The 18,226-nt window shown below is 45.6% G+C and overlaps 2 protein-coding genes across 4 annotated transcripts in view; one reads left to right on the top strand and one right to left on the bottom strand.

Moving 5' to 3' along the window:
- The window catches only part of OLFML2A (olfactomedin like 2A), a 19,702-nt gene extending 18,289 nt beyond the window's left edge, over positions 1–1,413 (bottom strand). The window contains exon 1 of the mRNA XM_070758882.1: positions 1,208–1,413. Coding sequence (XP_070614983.1) covers positions 1,208–1,303 — 96 coding nt within the window. The 5' untranslated portion in view covers positions 1,304–1,413. The remainder of the gene's footprint in view (positions 1–1,207) is intronic.
- A 4,581-nt stretch (positions 1,414–5,994) lies between these two features.
- NR6A1 (nuclear receptor subfamily 6 group A member 1) overlaps positions 5,995–18,226 on the top strand; it is a 97,897-nt gene continuing 85,665 nt past the window's right edge. For all 3 annotated transcript variants that reach the window (XM_070758847.1, XM_070758846.1, XM_070758848.1), the window contains exon 1: positions 5,995–6,153. In XM_070758847.1, coding sequence (XP_070614948.1) covers positions 6,087–6,153 — 67 coding nt within the window. In that variant the 5' untranslated portion in view covers positions 5,995–6,086. The remainder of the gene's footprint in view (positions 6,154–18,226) is intronic.

Genomic DNA, 18,226 nt, shown 5'->3' with positions numbered 1-18,226 from the left:
GAGGCGATCCGGCTGTAAAAAAAACCTGCCTTGGATATGCAGGCTGTTCCAGGGCTGGTACTACCCCTTGCAAGCCGGGATTGACCTCAGCAGCCCACCAAAGAGAGGGTGGAGGAAAAAAAAACCCTTCTCAGTGGATATCGGTGACTTCCCTAGAGCTCAATAAATCAATAAAAACATCGATATGCCCCCTTTCCTTCTTAATGGAGGTATCTCTCAGGCTACTTTGGTGTTTGTGTGTGTGTGCGAGTGTGTGTGACATATTTTTGCTGAAAATGAAAAGGAAGGGAGACTAGTATAGATCTATTTCAAGCAATTATGCTCTCATCAGCTAGTTATACCCTTACCGGGATTTGAACCTGGGGAGTCTGCCTGTAAGGGGGTGGCTTTAACCTTTAACTTTAACTCTCTCTCCCCCCCCCCCATCTCTCTCTCTCTCACACTTATCTATCTATCTATCTATCTATCTATCTATCTATCTATCTATCTATCTATCTATCTATCTATCTCATCTATCCATCTATCTATCATCTGTGTGTCTGCCTCTTTCTCTCTCTCTCTCCTCTTTGTCTGTGTCTCTCTTCTCTCTCTCTCTCTCTCATCCATCTGTCTCTCTCTGTTTCTCTCTCTCATCTACCTGTCTCTTTCTCTCATCTGTCTCTTTGCTCTGTCTCTCTGTCTGTCTCTCTCTTTCTCTCATCTGTCTGTGTGTCTTTCTCATATACTGTATCTCACTCTCTCATCTCTCTCTTTATCTCCCTCTCATCTCTCTCTTCTCTCTCTCTTTATTTATATATTAACGTTAATTTTAAAATTTGACAATTCACTTTCCCTTTAATATTCAAAGCAAAAGAAAAAAAAAACCAAACCAACTTCGAAGCCGCGGAAAACGGGCGACGTTTTCGAGTCGGCTCGAATAAAACCACCTTCGGAACGGAGCGGGTCCTATCATCCACCCACCAAGGGGGTGGGGTTTAAAATCCCGGGGCGAGTCTCTAGACTTGGGGTAGAGGGGCGCAGACTCCCGGCATCCCTGGTGACCCCCTTTTCGTGGAAGCCGATTTCCCCAAACAGCATCGCGTGCCCTCCCCCCGAATCTCCGGGGTCTCCGGGCTCGGCATCCCATGGGGGGGCACTTTTGCCCCCCCCCCCGCGTTCCCGGCTTTTGTGCCCCCCGCCCCGGTTCCCGGTGGGAGCCCCTCCCTACCTTCGCTGCGCCCTGGGCCGGGACGGAGGCGACCTGCAACTGGAGGAGAAGAGCGGCGATGCAAGCCAGGCGCCCGCGACCCCTCGGGGCATCCATGGAGACCCCCCCGAAAAGCCCCCCTCCCAGAGTGGCGCGCGACGCCGTATGTGCGGGGACCCTCCGCCGGGCACCGTCTGCCGAGCTCTGGGCGCCCCGGCTGGAGGGAAGGCGGGAGGCTCTCCGGGCGGGAGGAGGGAGGAGGGGCTTCCCGGCCAGTGCCCCCCCCTCGCTTCGCCCGCCCGGGATCCGGCCAGATCTCTCCCCCCCCCCACCTCCATCCATCTACCCAGCCGGGAGGGTCCAAGGCCCTTCTTTGCATCGATGGACGGACGGAGCCGTCTGTCACCTGCCAGAAGCGCTAGGCACCCACAGCCTCAATCGGGGGCTCGTTGATGGCGCCCTTTTTATTGGACCCGATGGTTCTTGACAAATGTATATTTTATTTTATGTACACTGAGGGCTTATGCACCAAAGACAAATCCCTGGTGTGTCCAACTTGGCCAATAAAGAATTCTATTTTATTCTGTTTTGTTCTATTCTTTATTTTCTATTCTACTCTATTCTCTGTATTTTCTATTCTATTCTGTTATTATTCTATTCTATTCTCTATTTTCTATTCTATTCTATTTGTATTTTCTATTCTATTCTCTATTTTCTATTCTGTTCTGTTATTATTCTATTCTGTTATTATTCTATTCTATTCTGTCATCTATCTTTCTATCTCTATAACTCTCTCTCTTTCCATATCTGTCTGTCCACCCACCCATCTACCCATCCACCCTCCTGTTCTTTCCTTTTTTGTTTTTCCTTCCCTCCCTCCCTCCTTTCTTCCTTTGATGGTGGCTTCCTCATGTTGGGAAACCCAGTTCCATATTTCCATAGCTGTAGCCCCTCCCCTCCCTTCCGCCTTTCCTTTCCCTTCCTTTCTTTTACTCTATTTCCTTCTCTTTCCTTTCCTCTTCTTCCCTTCCTTCCCTTCTCTTACCTTCCCTTCTTTCCCCTTCCCTTCCCTTTCTTCTTCCTGGACTGGACTAATTGCAGTGTGCCATATCTGGCCCAGGGTTCAAGATTTCTCCACTGACCACCAAAATTTTATCACGGACCACGAGTGGTCCGGCGACCACAGCTTTGTGACCTGTGTGTTAAGATAGCCCTGCCCCCGGGTAGCTTTTTCCCCATCCCAACTTCTCTCTCTCTCTCTCTCTTTTAGGAAAACAGAAACCAAAAGGTTTGGCTGGGAGGGAAAGTGCTGCCAGGGCCAACAGGGCCAATATCTCCGAGACCGCCTCCTGCCGCACGAATCCCAGCGACCGATTAGGTCCCACAGAGTGGGCCTTCTCCAGGTCCTGTCAACTAAACAATGCCGGTTGGCGGGTCCCAGGGGAAGAGCCTTCTCTGTGGCGGCGCCGGCTCTCTGGAACCAACTCCCCCCGGAGATTAGAACTGCCCCTACTCTTCCTGCCTTCCGAAAACTCCTTAAGACTCACCTTTGCGGTCAGGCATGGGGAAACTAAACATCTCCCCTGGGCATGTTAATTATACATGGTATGCTTGTGTGTCTGTTTGCTATTACATGGGGTTTTTCTTAAATCGTTAAATATTTTAATTAATTGGATTGTTGCGACTGTTTTTACTTGTTGTGAGCCGCCCCGAGTCTTCGGAGAGGGGCGGCATACAAGTCCAACTAATAAATAAATAAATAAATAAATAAATAAATAAATAAATACATACATACATACATACATACATACATACATACATACATACATAAATAAATAAACTGCCTTTCTTTTCCCTTCAGATTTCAAGAGGAGTTAGCAGCAACCCCCCCCCCCCTCTATCCCTGCAGAAGCATGGCTTGACTTTTGCAAGTAGGATTCTCCAGCTGTGCCCCAGAATAAGTCCGAGGTCGCCACCTGGCGACTATTTTTTTGTGTGTTTCCCCTTTTTGGCTAAAACCACAGCCGAATCTAACCTTAGCACATAGGGTGGGGGTAGGATCCCAGAATCCCTAATGTACTTATCAGCCTAAAATTAAGCCCCCCCCCCTAAAGATGCAATAAACTGTAAGGAGTTTAGGGCTTGGAGGGGGGGGCAGCAAATAGACAGACAGACAGACAGAAAGGTAGATAGATGATGGAAAGATAGATGGATGGATGGATAGGTAGATAGAGATAGATAGAAAGAAAAATAGATAGATAAATATCTGATAGAAAGAAAGAAAGAAAGAAAGAAAGAATAAAGAAAGAAAGAACTGTAAGGAGTTTAGGGCTTGTTGGGGGGGAAGCAAAGAGAAGATGGAGAGAGAGATGGATGGATGGATTGATAGAAATGTAGGTAGGTAGGTAGGTAGGTAGGTAGGTAGATAGATAGATAGATAGATAGAAAGAAAGAAAGAAAGATAGATAGATAGATAGATAGATTGATTGATAGATAGAAAGATAGATAGATAGAAAGATAGGTAGGTAGATAGATAGATAGAAAGAAAGATAGATAGAAAGATAGGTAGATAGATAGATAGATAGATAGATAGAAAGATAGATAGAAAGATAGATAGATAGATAGAAAGATAGATAGAAAGATAGATAGATAGATAGAAAGATAGATAGATAGATAGAAAGATAGATAGATAGAAAGATAGATAGAAAGATAGATAGATAGAAAGATAGATAGATAGAAAGATAGATAGAAAGAGAGATAGATAGAAAGATAGATAGAAAGATAGATAGATAGAAAGATAGATAGAAAGATAGATAGAAAGATAGATAGAAAGATAGATAGATAGAAAGATAGATAGATAGAAAGATAGATAGATAGAAAGATAGATAGATAGATAGAAAGATAGATAGAAAGATAGATAGATAGAAAGATAGATAGAAAGATAGATAGAAAGATAGATAGAGATATCTCCCCCGGGCCTATACAATTTATGTATGGTATGTTTGCATGTATGTTTCCTTAATAATGGGATTTTTTAAATACTTTAAATTGTAAATTATTAGATTTGTCATAAACTGTTTTATTGTGTTGTGAGCCGCCCCGAGTCTACGGAGAGGGGCGGCATACAAATCTAATAAATAATAATAATAATAATAATAATAATAATAAATAGAAAGACAGACAGACAGACAGACAGAAAGAAAGAAAGAAAGAAAGAAAGAAAGAAAGAAAGAAAGAAAAAAAGAATTCTTTATTGGCCAAGTGTGATTGGACACACAAGGAATTTCTCTTTGGTGCAGATGCTCTCAGTGTACATAAAAGAAAAGATACATTTGTCAAGAATGTTGAGATACAACAGTGATTGTCATAGGATACAAATAAGCAATCCGGAAACAATCACTATTAATACCAATTGTAAAGATATAAGCAACAAAGTTACAATCCTACAGTCATAAGTGGGAGGAGATGGGTGATAGGAACCATGAGAAGACTAATAGTAACAGTGGTGCAGACTTAGTAAATAGTTTGACAGTGTTGTGGGAATCATTTGTTTAGCAGAGTGATGGTGTTCAGTAAAAAAAACTGTTCTTGTGTCTAGTTGTCTTGGTGTGCAGGGCTCTGTGGCAACGTTTTGAGGGTAGGAGTTGAAACAGTTTGTGTCCAGGATGCGAGGGGTCAGTCAATACTTTCACCGCCCTCTTTTTGACTAATGCAGTATACAAGTCCCCAATAGAAGGCAGGTTGGCAGTAATTGTTTTTTCTGCAGTTCCGATTCTCCTCTGAAGTCTGGGTCGGTCTTGTTGGGTTGCAGAACCGAACCGGATAGTTCTAGAGCTGCAGATGATGGACTCAATTATTCTGCTGTAGAATTGGATCAGCAGCTCCTCGGGCAGTTTGAGCTTCCTGAGTTGGCGCAGAAAGAACATTCTTCGTTGTGCTTTTTTGACATAGTTTTTGATGTTAGATGACCATTTTACTGACTGCTAGATCTGCAGGTCAGCGGTTCAAATGTCATCATTGGCTCAAGGTTGACTCAGCCTTCCCTCCTTCCGAGGTGGGTCAAATGAGGACCCGGATTGTGGGGGCAATGGGCTGATTCTCTGTTTTAAAAAGTGCTATTGCTAACATGTTGTAAGCTGCCCTGAGTCTAAGGAGAAGGGCGGCATTAAAAAAATTGAATGAATGAATAAATAAATTTGACCTTCACAACAACCCGAAGAGGTAGGCCAAGCTGTGGCTTGAGACTCCTCCTAGACCACACCCCCTTTTCCCTCCTCGTCGCCCCTTCCCTCGGGTCAGCTGAGAGAGAGAGAGAGAGCACGCGCAAGGCTTTCCCTCCCTGTAGAATATTCATGAAGTGGGCGGGGTTCTCATGCCCCACCTCGAACGCTTGGGCGAACCCATTGCTCTGACAAAGTGGGGGGGGGGGAGAATAAGAAAAGGAGGAAAAGGGGATAACGCGAGGTTCGAAGCGTCAGAGTGGAGCTGCCCGCCGGGACGGGGCTCCCTTCCCTGGAAGAAGGGGAGGGGAGAAGGGGACTTTGTGGGTGTGTTTGTGAGTGCCGCGTGCGGATGGTTCTCCCCGCCGGACTACGCTTCCCGGCGTGCCCCTGTCGGCGGCGCATGCGCGAGAGCGGTGGGGAGCGCGGCCGTGCCGGCCGGCCGCTCAGTCAGGACGAGGCGGCGCAGCGGGAGCGGCGCTGGGAAGCTCAACGGGGTGGTCGGGGGAGCGGAGCCGGCCGTGGCCCTGAGGGGAGGGGCGGCTCCGGGCGCAGCGGCCGCCGAGGGGCGAGCGGGGGGCGGCGGCGGCGATGGGTCCCCGGCGGGGCGGCGGGCGAGGGGGAGTCCTGGTCCTGGCTACGGGGGAGACGCCGCCGCCGTCCTCCTCCCTCTGAGCGCCATGGAGCCCGAGCCGCCGCCCGTCGCGGGAGCCGCCGAGAGGAGGCCGGAGCCCCCGCCCGCCAACGGTAGGAGAACCCCGGCCGGGAAGCATGGGTGGGGGAGTCCCGGGAAGGGGGGGGAAGGGTCGTCCTGCAGCGCCTGGCTGGGAAGCATGGGGGAGGGGTAGTGCAGGGGAAATGGGGAGGGTCCTCCTCCACAGAGCTTTATCCCCTCTGGCTGGGAAGCATGGGTGGGGGAGTCTAGGGAAGGGGTGGAGGGTCGTCCTCCAGGTCCTGGCTGGGAAGCATGGGGGGGGGAGTCCAGGGAAAATGGGGAGGGTCCTCCTCCACAGAGCTTTATCCTCCCCTGGCTGGGAAGCATGGGTGGGGGAGTCCAGGGAAGGGGGAGAATGGGGAGGGTCCTCGACCAGCGAGCTTTCTCCTCCCCCCTGGCTGGGAAGCATGAGTTGGGAAGTCCAGGGAAGGGGCAGGTCCTCCAGCGAGCTTTATTCCCCCCTCTTGGCTGGGAAGCATGGGTGCGGGAGTCCAGGAATGGGGAGAGTTGGTCTCCAGCGAGCTTTATCCCCCCCCCCACACGCTGGGAAGCATGGGTGGGGGAGTCCAGGAATGGGGATGGTCGCCCTCCAGCGAGCTTTATCCTCCCTGGCTGGGAAGCATGGGATGGGGAGTCAAGGGAAGGGCAGGGAAATGGGGCAGGAGGTCCTCCAAAGAGGTTTATTCTACTATGCCTGGGAATCGTGGGTGGGGGAATCCAGGGGTGGGTCTCCGTCCAGGGAGCCTGGCTGGGAATCATGGATGAGGGAGTCCAGGGGAGGGGGGAAACGGGGAAGTCCAACCTCCAGTGAGCTTCGACCCACCCTGGCTGGGAATCATGGGGCTGGGGGCAGTCCAGGGAAGGGGGGGGAGGAAGAGAAAATGGGGAGGGTCGTTTTTCTTCTTCTGTGCCGGATCTTGCAAAGAGGGGGCACCCAGTTGGGGAAGTGGCGACTGGGTGTGGGGGTCTCCATTCTGCATTCGAAGAGCCCCCCCATAACAAGTTTGGGGGGGGCTTGCAAAGTCTCTTTCACTCCCTCCCCTATTTCAGTCCCCCTCCAGCCTGCATTGGCCCCAATCATGGGTGGGGAGGGGGCTCCCAATAATGGGTGGAGAAGCCCCAATTTATCTTGGGAGACCCCCCTATTATGGGTTTGGCCGGAGTGGGGTTCCCAATAATGGGCTGGAGGCCTGCAAGTAAGGTCTCCTTCATTCCCCCCTCCCCTTTGGAGAGGGGGGGGTCCTTCCTGCCCCCACCCCCACCCCGCCATTTAAAGAACCTTCCTCTCCGGGCACTTCCTGTGCGAAGGAGTGATCAATCTCCGCTCAATGGCAGCCGCAGCAGCGGTGAATATTTTATAACTGGGGGGCCCTGTTTGAAAAGACCCTCCCAGGATCAATAAACCTCCCCCCCTCCATAGAAATGCAAGGGAGGCCCTACATTGTGATGAGAAACTTGGGGGGAGCCCTGGAGGGAGGGGGGAGGTCCTCTCCTCCCCCCATCACAAAACCCCACAAACACAAAAACACACCCCGGGCTTTCCTCCCTCCTTCCCTTCTTCCCCCTCCTCAATGTGGGTTGTTTCCCCCCCCACCCAAGAGCTTTTGTGCTTTATTTTGCAACCTGGGGGTGGGGGTATGTGAGGAGCCCCCCCTCTGGTCATTGTTTTGTAATTCTTGGGCTTCAATTTAGGTTTTTGAAAGAGGGGGGGTCCTGTTCCCACTCCCCCACCTCTGTGCCCTCCCTGGATTTGGACAAAGCTTCACAGGAGGAGGAGTGGGGGGTCAGCTTTGGGGGTGTCATGCATCCTCCTCCCCCCCCTTTCCTCTTCTTAAAAAAGTGGGGAGTTGGATTGTGGTCTCTCTACCTCTCTTTGTGTCTTTCTCTCCTCTCTTTTTCTTTCTTCCTCTCCTCTCTTCTTTCACTTTTTCTCTCCTCCCTTTCTCTCCCTCTTTCTGTCTTTCTCTTCTCTTTCTTTCACTTTCTCTCTCTCCTCCCTTTCTCTTCTCTTTCTTTCACTTTCTTCTCCTCTTTCTCTCCCTCTTTCTGCCTTGCTCTCCTCTCTTTTTTCTGTCTCTCCTCCCTTTCTCTACCTCTTTCTGAATTGTTCTCTTCTTTTTTCTGTCTTTCTCCTCTTTCTCTCCCTCTTTCTCCCTTGCTCTCCTCTCTTTTTTCTGTCCTTCTCCTCTCTTTCTCTCCCTCTTTCTGCCTTGCTCTCCTCTTTTCTGTCTTTCTCCTCTCTCTCTTACTCTCTTTCGCTCTCCTCCCTTCTGCCTTGCTCTCTTCTTTTTCTCCCAACTCTCTGTTCTCTTTCTCTCTCTGAGTTTTCTCTCTGTCTTTCTCCCCATCTTCCTCTCTCTCTCTTCCCCCCCCATCTCCCCCCATTTGGGGTTGGGGTCTTCATCTTGAGTGCAGCCGCTTCACTCTTCTCGGTCCCCTTCCCACCAGGTTTTGCACAAACAGCCCAGAGCCCCACAAAAAGTTAAAAGTTGTGGGTGTTGCTTCTGTGAGATCTTGAACGCCCCCCCTCCCCCCCTTTCTTCTCCTCTTTTTTTTCCATTGGTGGTTGTAGGATTGTGGACCTTAAATTCTAGCGATTGCAGGGGAAAAATGCAAAGGCATTGCTAGTCTTTAAACTGAGTTTCCATAATCTCTGGTGCACTTTCTGAATTGGAAACGGATTTAAAAGCATATATATATATATATATAATTTGTTGTTAACATTTTACCTTCGCTTCCCTAAACTTGTCTGTCGTGGAGAAACGTAAAGCTCACTTGGTCTTTAAAAAAAAAAAAACCCAACAAAAACAAAAAAAATCTATCGTGTCCGGCTTCAAATCAATTAAAATCCGTCGATTGATGATTGCAAGGCGAGCTTTCGCATTGGCTCTTTAAAAAACGGAAGACATTGACTTTACGGGGGTCTTTGTGGGCAGAGGCTGAGCTGTGGAAATTTCCACTTTTTTTTTTTTAAGTAGCCCCTTGTAGAGATTTCAGGAAATCCTATTGAATGATCTTTGCCTTAAATTTTTTTTAAAAAAAAAATGTGTTAGTTGCAGTGAGAGAGTTGGTGTTTTTGGGGAGGGCGGCTACGTTTCTCTCCCCCCCCCCTATGCTGTTTTTCAGAATAGTTGTGTATTTGGCATATCTCAAGATCTGGCTAACCATTTGCCTATGTTCAAACTTGTTTCCTTCAACCCCCCCTCCCCAAAATACCCTTGAAAGCCATTTGGGAGGGCGGCCCGCAACCAACTCTCTGTGTTCTCCCTTGCCATAAAATGAGAATATGGAGGACTGGGGCTTTGCTGAACTGGCGAGAGAGACTTTGCCAATTAAAAAAATAAAAATCCAGTGGGAAGGAAGGGTTGTTTTTTTTTTGCAGAAGTAATAATGACTCTTGAGGTGGAATTAAAAAGAGGACACATGGCCAGTTTATGGTCTTTGTAGTGCCTCCCGCTCTGCCCCCTTCCTTCTTTGTGGAAGGCCTGGTGGAGCTGCACTGTGCAGGAATAGTCCATCCTACCCAGTAGTGCGAGCGCTCGAATTGGTTGTGTGGAACAACAACAAAAAAGTTTCTTTGCGTTGTGTGGCGCCTCTGGTTGAGTAGAGTCTGAAACCATCACAATTGTATACTGTATACTGTTTAAAAAAAATAAAGGGGACACTCGAATAACACTGGATGAATGATTTAGTCTCATTGAATACTTTGTCCTGTACAAAGTTGAATGCGTACAACAGCATGTGAAATTGATTGTCTATCAGTTTTGCTTCCTAAGTGGACGGTTTGATTTCACAGAGGTTTGATTTACTTGGAGTTATATTGTGTTGTTGAAGTGTTCCTTTTATTATTTTGAGCAGTGCAGTTTGGGAGAAATGGATAAATAGAGAGATAGATGATAGATAGATGGATAGATAGATAGATAGATAGATAGATAGATAGATAGATATGTAGGTAGATAGAATGATAGATAGATGATAGATATGATAGATAGATAGATAGATAGATGACAGATAGAGAGATAAATGATAGGTAGGTAGGTAGATAGAACGATAGAGAGATAAATAGATAGATAGATAGATAGATAGATAGATGATAGGTAGGTAGGTAGGTAGGTAGATAGAACGATAGATAGATGATAGATATGATAGATAGATAGATAGATAGATAGATAGATAGATGACAGATAGAGAGATAGATGATAGGTAGGTAGGTAGATAGAACAATAGAGAGATAAATAGATAGATAGATAGATAGATAGATAGATGATAGGTAGGTAGGTAGGTAGATAGAACGATAGATAGATGATAGATATGATAGATAGAGAGATAGATGATAGGTAGGTAGGTAGATAGATAGAACGATAGAGAGATAAATAGATAGATAGATGATAGATAGATAGATAGGTAGGTAGGTAGATAGAACAATAGATAGATGATAGATATGATAGATATGATAGATAGATAGATAGATAGATGACAGATAGAGAGATAGATAATAGGTAGGTAGGTAGATAGAACAATAGAGAGATAAATAGATAGATAGATAGATGATAGATAGATAGATAGGTAGGTAGATAGAACGATAGATAGATGATAGATATGATAGATAGAGAGATAGATGATAGGTAGGTAGGTAGGTAGATAGAACGATAGAGAGATAAATAGATAGATAGATGATAGATAGATAGATAGATAGATAGATGACAGATAGATAGATAGATAGATGACAGATAGAGAGATAGATGATAGGTAGGTAGGTAGATAGAACTATAGAGAGATAAATAGATAGATGATAGATAGATAGATAGATAGATAGATAGATAGATAGATGACAGATAGAGAGATAGATGGTAGGTAGGTAGGTAGAACTATAGAGAGATAAATAGATCGATCGATAGATAGATAGATAGATAGATAGATAGATAGATAGATAAATAGATAGATAGGATTTTCTTGCTTAAGTAGGAGGTTGGACTATAAGATCTCCGAAATCCCTTCTGACTTTTGTTAATTGTGTCTTTTTGGAGAATAAAATTATGCAGGTCAAATATAAAAAATAGTTCTTACCCAGGTTGAAAGCAAAACCTTTTAAAAAGAATTTGCTTTTACATTTGAAAGGGGCTGATCTTGGACCCCCTGCCCGAAGGATTTGGAACGTCCTTCCTCACTGCCGCCCTTTCAAAACAGCAAAACTGTTGTTTTTTGAACTTGGAACAGAATTGCTTTCAAACTCCAAAACCATGTTTCGAACTCAGAGCAGAAATGTTTGCCAGAGTTGAGATCTTTCAAGGTTTGAAATGTTTCAGGTTCAATTCTGCTTGCTCCTTTAAAACAAAGGAACACAAACTTTTTGCAAAAAGAGGAACAAATGGGCTTATACGGCAATCCATTTTGTGGATTGCCGTATAAGCAATAAAATAATTTAAAAAGGTGTGTGTATGTGTGTGCGTGTATGAGATAAGCCAGGATATTCTGATTTATTGTTGCATTTTTTCCATGTTTGTGTCGTTCAGTGCCCCCAAGATTCTGTATTTTTTTTAACCTACCCCAAAATGCCCAACTCAACTCATTTTCTTAGCTTGCAAAACATGGCTCATTTTACTGCCCTAGAGAGAGAAAGAAAGCAAACTATTTGCAAACCTTTAAACAAACCTTAGCCTTGGTAAATGTGATCCTAAAAGCCTACTCAGGATAAGCTACTCCCTTGGGGTCATTCTCGGAAGAATATTTTAGCCCCTTTGGGGGGTGGGGGGCTTCATCCCATGGATTATGGAAAGGTGGTTGAAAGAAGTGAAGTCAAAAATCTTCTAAATAAATATCCCAAAGTTTTTCTTTTTTCTTTTTCAAAAGGCGACTTTCCTTCTTACTTTTTTTCCCTTTTATCATACAGACATTTTCACATATTCATCGTCCCATTTCTCATTTCATTCTTTTACAAAACCTTTACCAATATATTCTATATTTATCTTATTGCTTTATTATTTCAAGGTTGCCATCCTCTCTTTCTATCTCATTCCTTCTTTTTTCTTCCCTTTTCTTTCTAAACCTACTTCCCTTCCCTCTCTCCTTCTCCTCTTCCCTACTTCCCCTCCTACTTCTCCTTCTCCTCTCTTGTCTTTCCTCCCCCTCCTTCCTTCCTTCTTTTCTCTCTCTCCCCCTCCCTCTCTCCTTTCTTTCTTTCTTTCTTCCCCTTTCTCTTCTCTTCACTATTTTCCCTCCTGCCTTCTCTCCTTATGCGCTTCTCCGCTCTTCTCTTTCCACCTCCTCCTCTTTCTTACCTTTCTTTCTTTCTTTCTTTCTTCCCTTCCTTCCTTCCTTTTCTCAACTTAGTTCCACTCCCTCTTCTTCCCTACTTCCCCTCCTGCCTTCTTTCCTTACTATCTTCTCCTCTCTTCTCTTTCATCTCCTCCTCTCTCTTCCTTCTTTCTTCTAACTCCTCTCCTCCCTTCCCTTTGCTGTAGTTTCTCCATTTTTCTGGGATGATATTCCAGTACCCCTGAGTTCTTTTACACAATCATTTTTTTCATATTTTATTTCCTATAAATGCCTTTCATCTATTATTCTATCTATCTATCATCTATCTATCTATCTATCTATCTATCTATCAACTATCTATCTATCTATTAGATTTGTATGCCGCCCCTCTCTGTAGACTGTCTGTCTGTCTTTCTTTCTTTCTTTCTTTCTTTCTTTCTTTCTCCATTAATGTGCTTCTAATTTAAAAGTTTATTTCCCTCCACGCCACCCTTTCCCCTCATTTCTTTGGAACAATACATCTGGGTTACATCATTCATTTATATTTAAAATTTCTTATTTGCATTCCTTTTCCAACCATCTATAAAACTTTTCCCCAACTAAACTTTCTGTGTGATGGGGTTTTTCCCTTTGCCGTCTCGAAGACGTTTCGCTTCTCGTCCGGGAAGCATCTTCCGTTCCGAATGAACCTCTGGATGATTTTATGGAGCTGTTAACGGGATTTATTTATTTACTTGTGGAATTATTGTGGCTTTTGTCTATGCAATGCAAGGGGGAAACTATCTCCACTTCGGTTCCCCAGAAGGCGAGCAACCGATTTTAATTTCTCGTTTGAAAAGGCGTTGGCATTTACAGATGCGTTTTTCACCCCTTCTGTTCATTGTCTTGTCTCTCAAAATCTTGTGGGGTGTTTAGTTCCCCTTCCACCAAAGGCCCACCATCCTTTCCGTGGGAGCAAAAAAGAGAGCAAACCTCCCCAAATCTCATCCCGTAGGGAGCGGTTTGCTGAGGACGAGCAGGAGAAGCTATTTAAAATGATCTATATTTTAACATGCAGCAGGGCAGGGGTCCCCAAACTTTTTACACAGGGGGCCAGTTCACTGCCCCTCAGACTGTTGGAGGGCCGGACTATAAAAAACCCCTCTGAACAAATCCCTATGCACACTACACATACCTTACTTAAAGTAAAAAACAAAATGGGAACAAATACAATATTTAAAATAAAGAAGTAATAAGTAATTAATTAATAATTAAGTAATTAAGTAATTTATACTTCTTTATTAACAAGTAAACTTAAACTTAAATCAACAAACTCCATTTCTCCTTCCTTCCTTCCTTCCCTCCCTCCCTCCTTCCTCTCCACTTCTCTCTTCCCTCTTCCTTTTCTCTCATTTGTTTCATTTTCCTCTCCCTCGTTCCTTCCCTCCATCATTTTCTCATTTTTCTCTTTCTCTCTCTCTCTTTCCATCTCTCCCTCTTCCTTTCTCTCTCCCTCTCTATATCTCCCTCTTTCTCTTTCTTTCTTTCTCTCTCTCTTCTCTCTTTCTCTCACTCACTCTCTTTCTAACTCTCCCTCTTTGTATCTCTCACACTTTCTCTCCCCCCCTCTATTTCTCCCTTTCTATCTCTCCTCTTCATTTCTCTCTCCCTCTCTATTTCTCCCTCTTATTATATCGATCGGTAAAATCTCGTGTGCTGCCGCGGGCCGGTTAAAAGACCTCAGCGGGCCGCATCCGGCCCACGGGCCGTAGTTTGGGGACCGCTGCCATAGGGCATCCCAACGAAGAACATTTCTGTGCTCCAAGAAGCATCCAGCAAAAGTTTAAAAAGAAAAAATAATAATATTAAAAGAAGCTGCACCGCTGTCTTGAAATCTTTGAGCTAAAGAGAGAGAGAGAGACCCCCCCCAAGTTTCCCTTTCGCACATGGCTTGGGCTGCCTGTTTTGCAACACTCGGTTTTCACCCCTTTCGAACACAAGTCCACTAATTGTTTTTTTACCTCCCCTGGTTACATTTTAACCGGGGCCTTTTAAAGGTGGGTCCCTCCGGAACAATAGAGGGACCCTGGCTGATCTCTCTCTCTCTCTCTCTTTGCAAATCAACTCCTGGGATCTACCAGCAGCTAGATCCGAGCTGATTTAGCGCCTGTGGGTTCCTGTTGTAAAAGGATCGGGGGTAATAATCATAACCGGTTGGAAGCTGCCCAAGGGGGGGGGGTACCATAGCCTGGGAGCAGTATGTGTGTGTGTTTCTCTCTCTGTGTATGTGTGTATGTGGGAAAGCCTCCTCGGTGGGGCTCAGAAGCTGTGGGGCAGAGGTCTTTCAAACTTGGCCACTTTTAAGACTTTTGTCGGCTTCCAAATCCCAGAATTCTCCAGCTACTCCCAAGAATAAAACTGTCAACGGTCGATAAAATTAAACATATCAGGAAAGACTTAATGAACTCCATCTGAATAGTCTGGAGGACAGAAGGAAAAGGGGGGACATGATCGAAACATTTAAATATGTTAAAGGGTTAAATAAGGTTCAGGAGGGAAGTGTTTTTAATAGGAAAGTGAACACAAGAACAAGGGGACACAATCTGAAGTTAGTTGGGGGAATGATCAAAGGCAACATGAGAAAATATTATTTTACTGAAAGAGTAGTAGATGCTTGGAACAAACTTCCAGCAGACGTGGTTGGTAAATCCAGAGTCACTGAATTTAAACACGCCTGGGATAAACATAGAAACATAGAAGTCTGACGGCAGAAAAAGACCTCCTGGTCCATCTAGTCTGCCCTTATACTATTTTCTGTATTTTATCTTAGGATGGATATATGTTTATCCCAGGCATGATTCAGTTACTGTGGATTTATCTACCATGTCTGCTGGAAGTTTGTTCCAAGGATCTACTACTCTTTCAGTAAAATAATATTTTTTCACATACCCATCCTAAGATAAAATACAGGAAATAGTATAAGGGCAGACTAGATGGACCAGGAGGTCTTTTTTTCTGCCGTCAATCTTTTATGTTTCTATGTTTCAACTCCCAGAATTCTCCAGCCGCTCCCAGGAATAAAACTGTAAAAGGTTGCTAAAATTAAACATATAATTTCTTCTATCTATGGGCACTTCCAATCAGGTCTGGTGCTGAAACATTAAAAACGTGTTGTGCAGCTGCAACCAGTCTACGTGATAACCCAGGGGGTCCCCCAAACTTGGCAACTTTTAAGACTTGTGGATGTCAACTCCCAGAATTCTCCAGCTGGAGAATTCTGGGAGTCGAAGTCCACAAAAGTTGCCACGTTTGAAGGCCTCTGCTATGGGGTCACCCAAAAGGTGGGTTGGAAGAGGCCTTCTGCTCAGGGGAGAGGTCACAATGACATACCCAGCGAGGCAGAAAGTCCTGAGAAAATATTCTGTCCCCCTCTTTCGCTTTGTGCTATCTAAACAGGGTCTTATCACTCCCATCGGTCGGTCTCCTTTGCAAACATCGTAAACGGCGATGGTGGACGTGACACAAAAACTATTTATGGCTTTAAGTTGCCAAGATGAGCCTTTGGCCAAAACTCTGCAGCGGAGCGGCCGTCAGCAGAAAACATGCAATGGATGATATCCTAGAATTACAGAGCTGGAAGGAACCTCGAAGAAGGTCCCCTCGTCCAGGGGTCGGCAAAGCTGCCTCTTCTAGGACATGTGGACTTCACCTCCCAGGATGACTGAGCTAGCATGATTGGCTCAGGAATTCTGGGAGTTGAAGTCCACATGTCATAGAGGAGCCAACTTTGCCTAGCCCTACCCCGGTCCCACTTTCTGCTCAAGTAGGCGCCTCTAGTCTAGGCCCTAGATTCTTTATTTCCTTCCATCCCTCCCCTCTTTCTTTCTTTCTTTCTTTCTTTCTTTCTTTCTTTCTTTCTTTCTTTCTTTCCTTCTTTTTCTTTCCTTCCTTCCTTTCTTCCTCTGCCTCTCTCTTTCTCTCTTTCGTTCCTTCCTCCTTTTTTCCTTCCTTCCTTCCCTCCCTCTTTCTTTCTTCCTTTCTTCCTTCCTTCCTCTGCCTCTCTCTTTCTTTCTCTCTTTCGTTCCTTCCTTCTCTCCCTCCCTCCTTCCTTCCCTCTTTCTTTCCTTTCTTTCTTTTCTTTCTTTCTTTCTTTCTCTTTCTTTCTTTCTCTCTCTCTTTCCCCTCTCCCTGCCTCCTTTTCCCTTCCTTCCTCCCTCCCTTCCTTCCTTCCTTAATTATTTTCCTCCCCTCCCGCTCTCTTTTTCTCTCTCCCTCTCTCTTTCCCACTCCCTCCCTTCCTTTCTTCCTTTCTTTCTTCCTTCTTTAGCAGGAGATTCTAGATCAGTGGCCCCCAAACCTTTGGGCACCAAGGACTGGTTCCAGAGGGGACGTGGTTTTGTGTGCTACCTGCAGTCTGCAGATGGGGCTTTGTTTGGGCGGTCTGATTTCTGGCATCCTGCAGCCCGGACCATTCTGGACAAATGACTATTTTTCCAGTTGCGTCCTTCATTGGCCTCTTCATTTCCTCAAGATCTGGAACTGTTTCAGTCCCCTGCAATTCCCAGTCAGTTGCTCCTTGGTTAGAACCACTGAGGTGTTGCCTGATTGTACTAATATTAATATGGGTTGAAAAAGACTTCTCCCACGAGGATGTTTCCTTCAGGGACTAGCAGAATTACGGAATAATGGCGGTCTGCTAGTCCAACCCCCGGTTCAAGCAGGAGACCTTATACCTGTGATGGTGAACCTGTGGTACACGTGCCACAGGTGGTACATATGGCCATCTCTGAGGGCATGCGAGGCCTTGCCCTATGTCAGCTCCAGCAAGCATGTGCATGCTGGGAAGCTGATTTTTGGCATTCTGTAGGGCGGAAGGAGGCTGTTTTCGACCTCCCTAGGCTTCAGGAAAGTCTCCAGAGCCTGCGGATGGTGAAAAACAGACCCAACGCGCCTACCGGAAATTTGGAAACAAACTTCCGATTGGACTGTTTTTCCACCATCCACAAGCTTCAGGAAAGCCTTTGGAGCCTGTAATGGTGAAAAACAGGCCCAACGGGCGTACCGGAAGTTCGGAAATGAGCCTCCGGAGCCTGTGGATGCCTCCTGAAGCCTGGAGAAGGAGGAAAAAGGCCTAAAGCGTGGAGAAGAAGGAAAAAGGCCTAACGGGCCTACTGGAAGTTCGGAAACCCTCATTTACGAACTTCCAGTAGGCCCATTAGGCCTTTTTCTTTCTTCTCCAGGCTTTAGGCATTTTTCCTCCTTCTCCAGGCTTCAGGAGGCATCCACAGGCTCCGGAGGCTTTCTCGAAGCTTGGGGAGGGCAAAAAGGTCCTAACAGGCCTATTGGGAGTCTGGAGGCTTCACTGAGTTATCTGTGCATGCACCAGGGGTGTGTGTGTGTTGTGTGTACATGCACAGGGGAGAGCATTGCATTATAGGCGCACTTCCTTTTGGCACCCAAGCAAAAAAAAAAAGGGCTGCCATCACTGCCTTATACCATTCCGGACAAATAGCCGTCCACAGACTATACTCAATCTGTCTAGTCTGGAGGACAGAAGGGAAAGGGGGGACATGATCAAAACATTTAAATATGTTAAAGGGTCCAGGAGGGAAGTGTTTTTAATAGGAAAGTGAACACGAGAACAAGGGGACACAATCTGAAGTTAGCTGGGGGAAAGATCAGAAGCAACGTGAGAAAATATTATTTTACTGCAAGAGTTGTAGATGCTTGGAACAAACTTCCAGCAGACGTGGTTTGTCAATCCACAGGAACTGAATTTAAACATGCCTGGGATAAACATAGATCCATCCTAAGATAAAATACAAAAAATGGTATAAGGGCAGACTAGATGGGTCATGAGGTCTTTTTCTG

This window comes from Erythrolamprus reginae, chromosome 8 (genome assembly GCF_031021105.1).
Source record: "Erythrolamprus reginae isolate rEryReg1 chromosome 8, rEryReg1.hap1, whole genome shotgun sequence".
NCBI lineage: Eukaryota > Metazoa > Chordata > Lepidosauria > Squamata > Dipsadidae > Erythrolamprus > Erythrolamprus reginae.
This window is presented reverse-complemented; position numbering and strand designations above follow the sequence as displayed.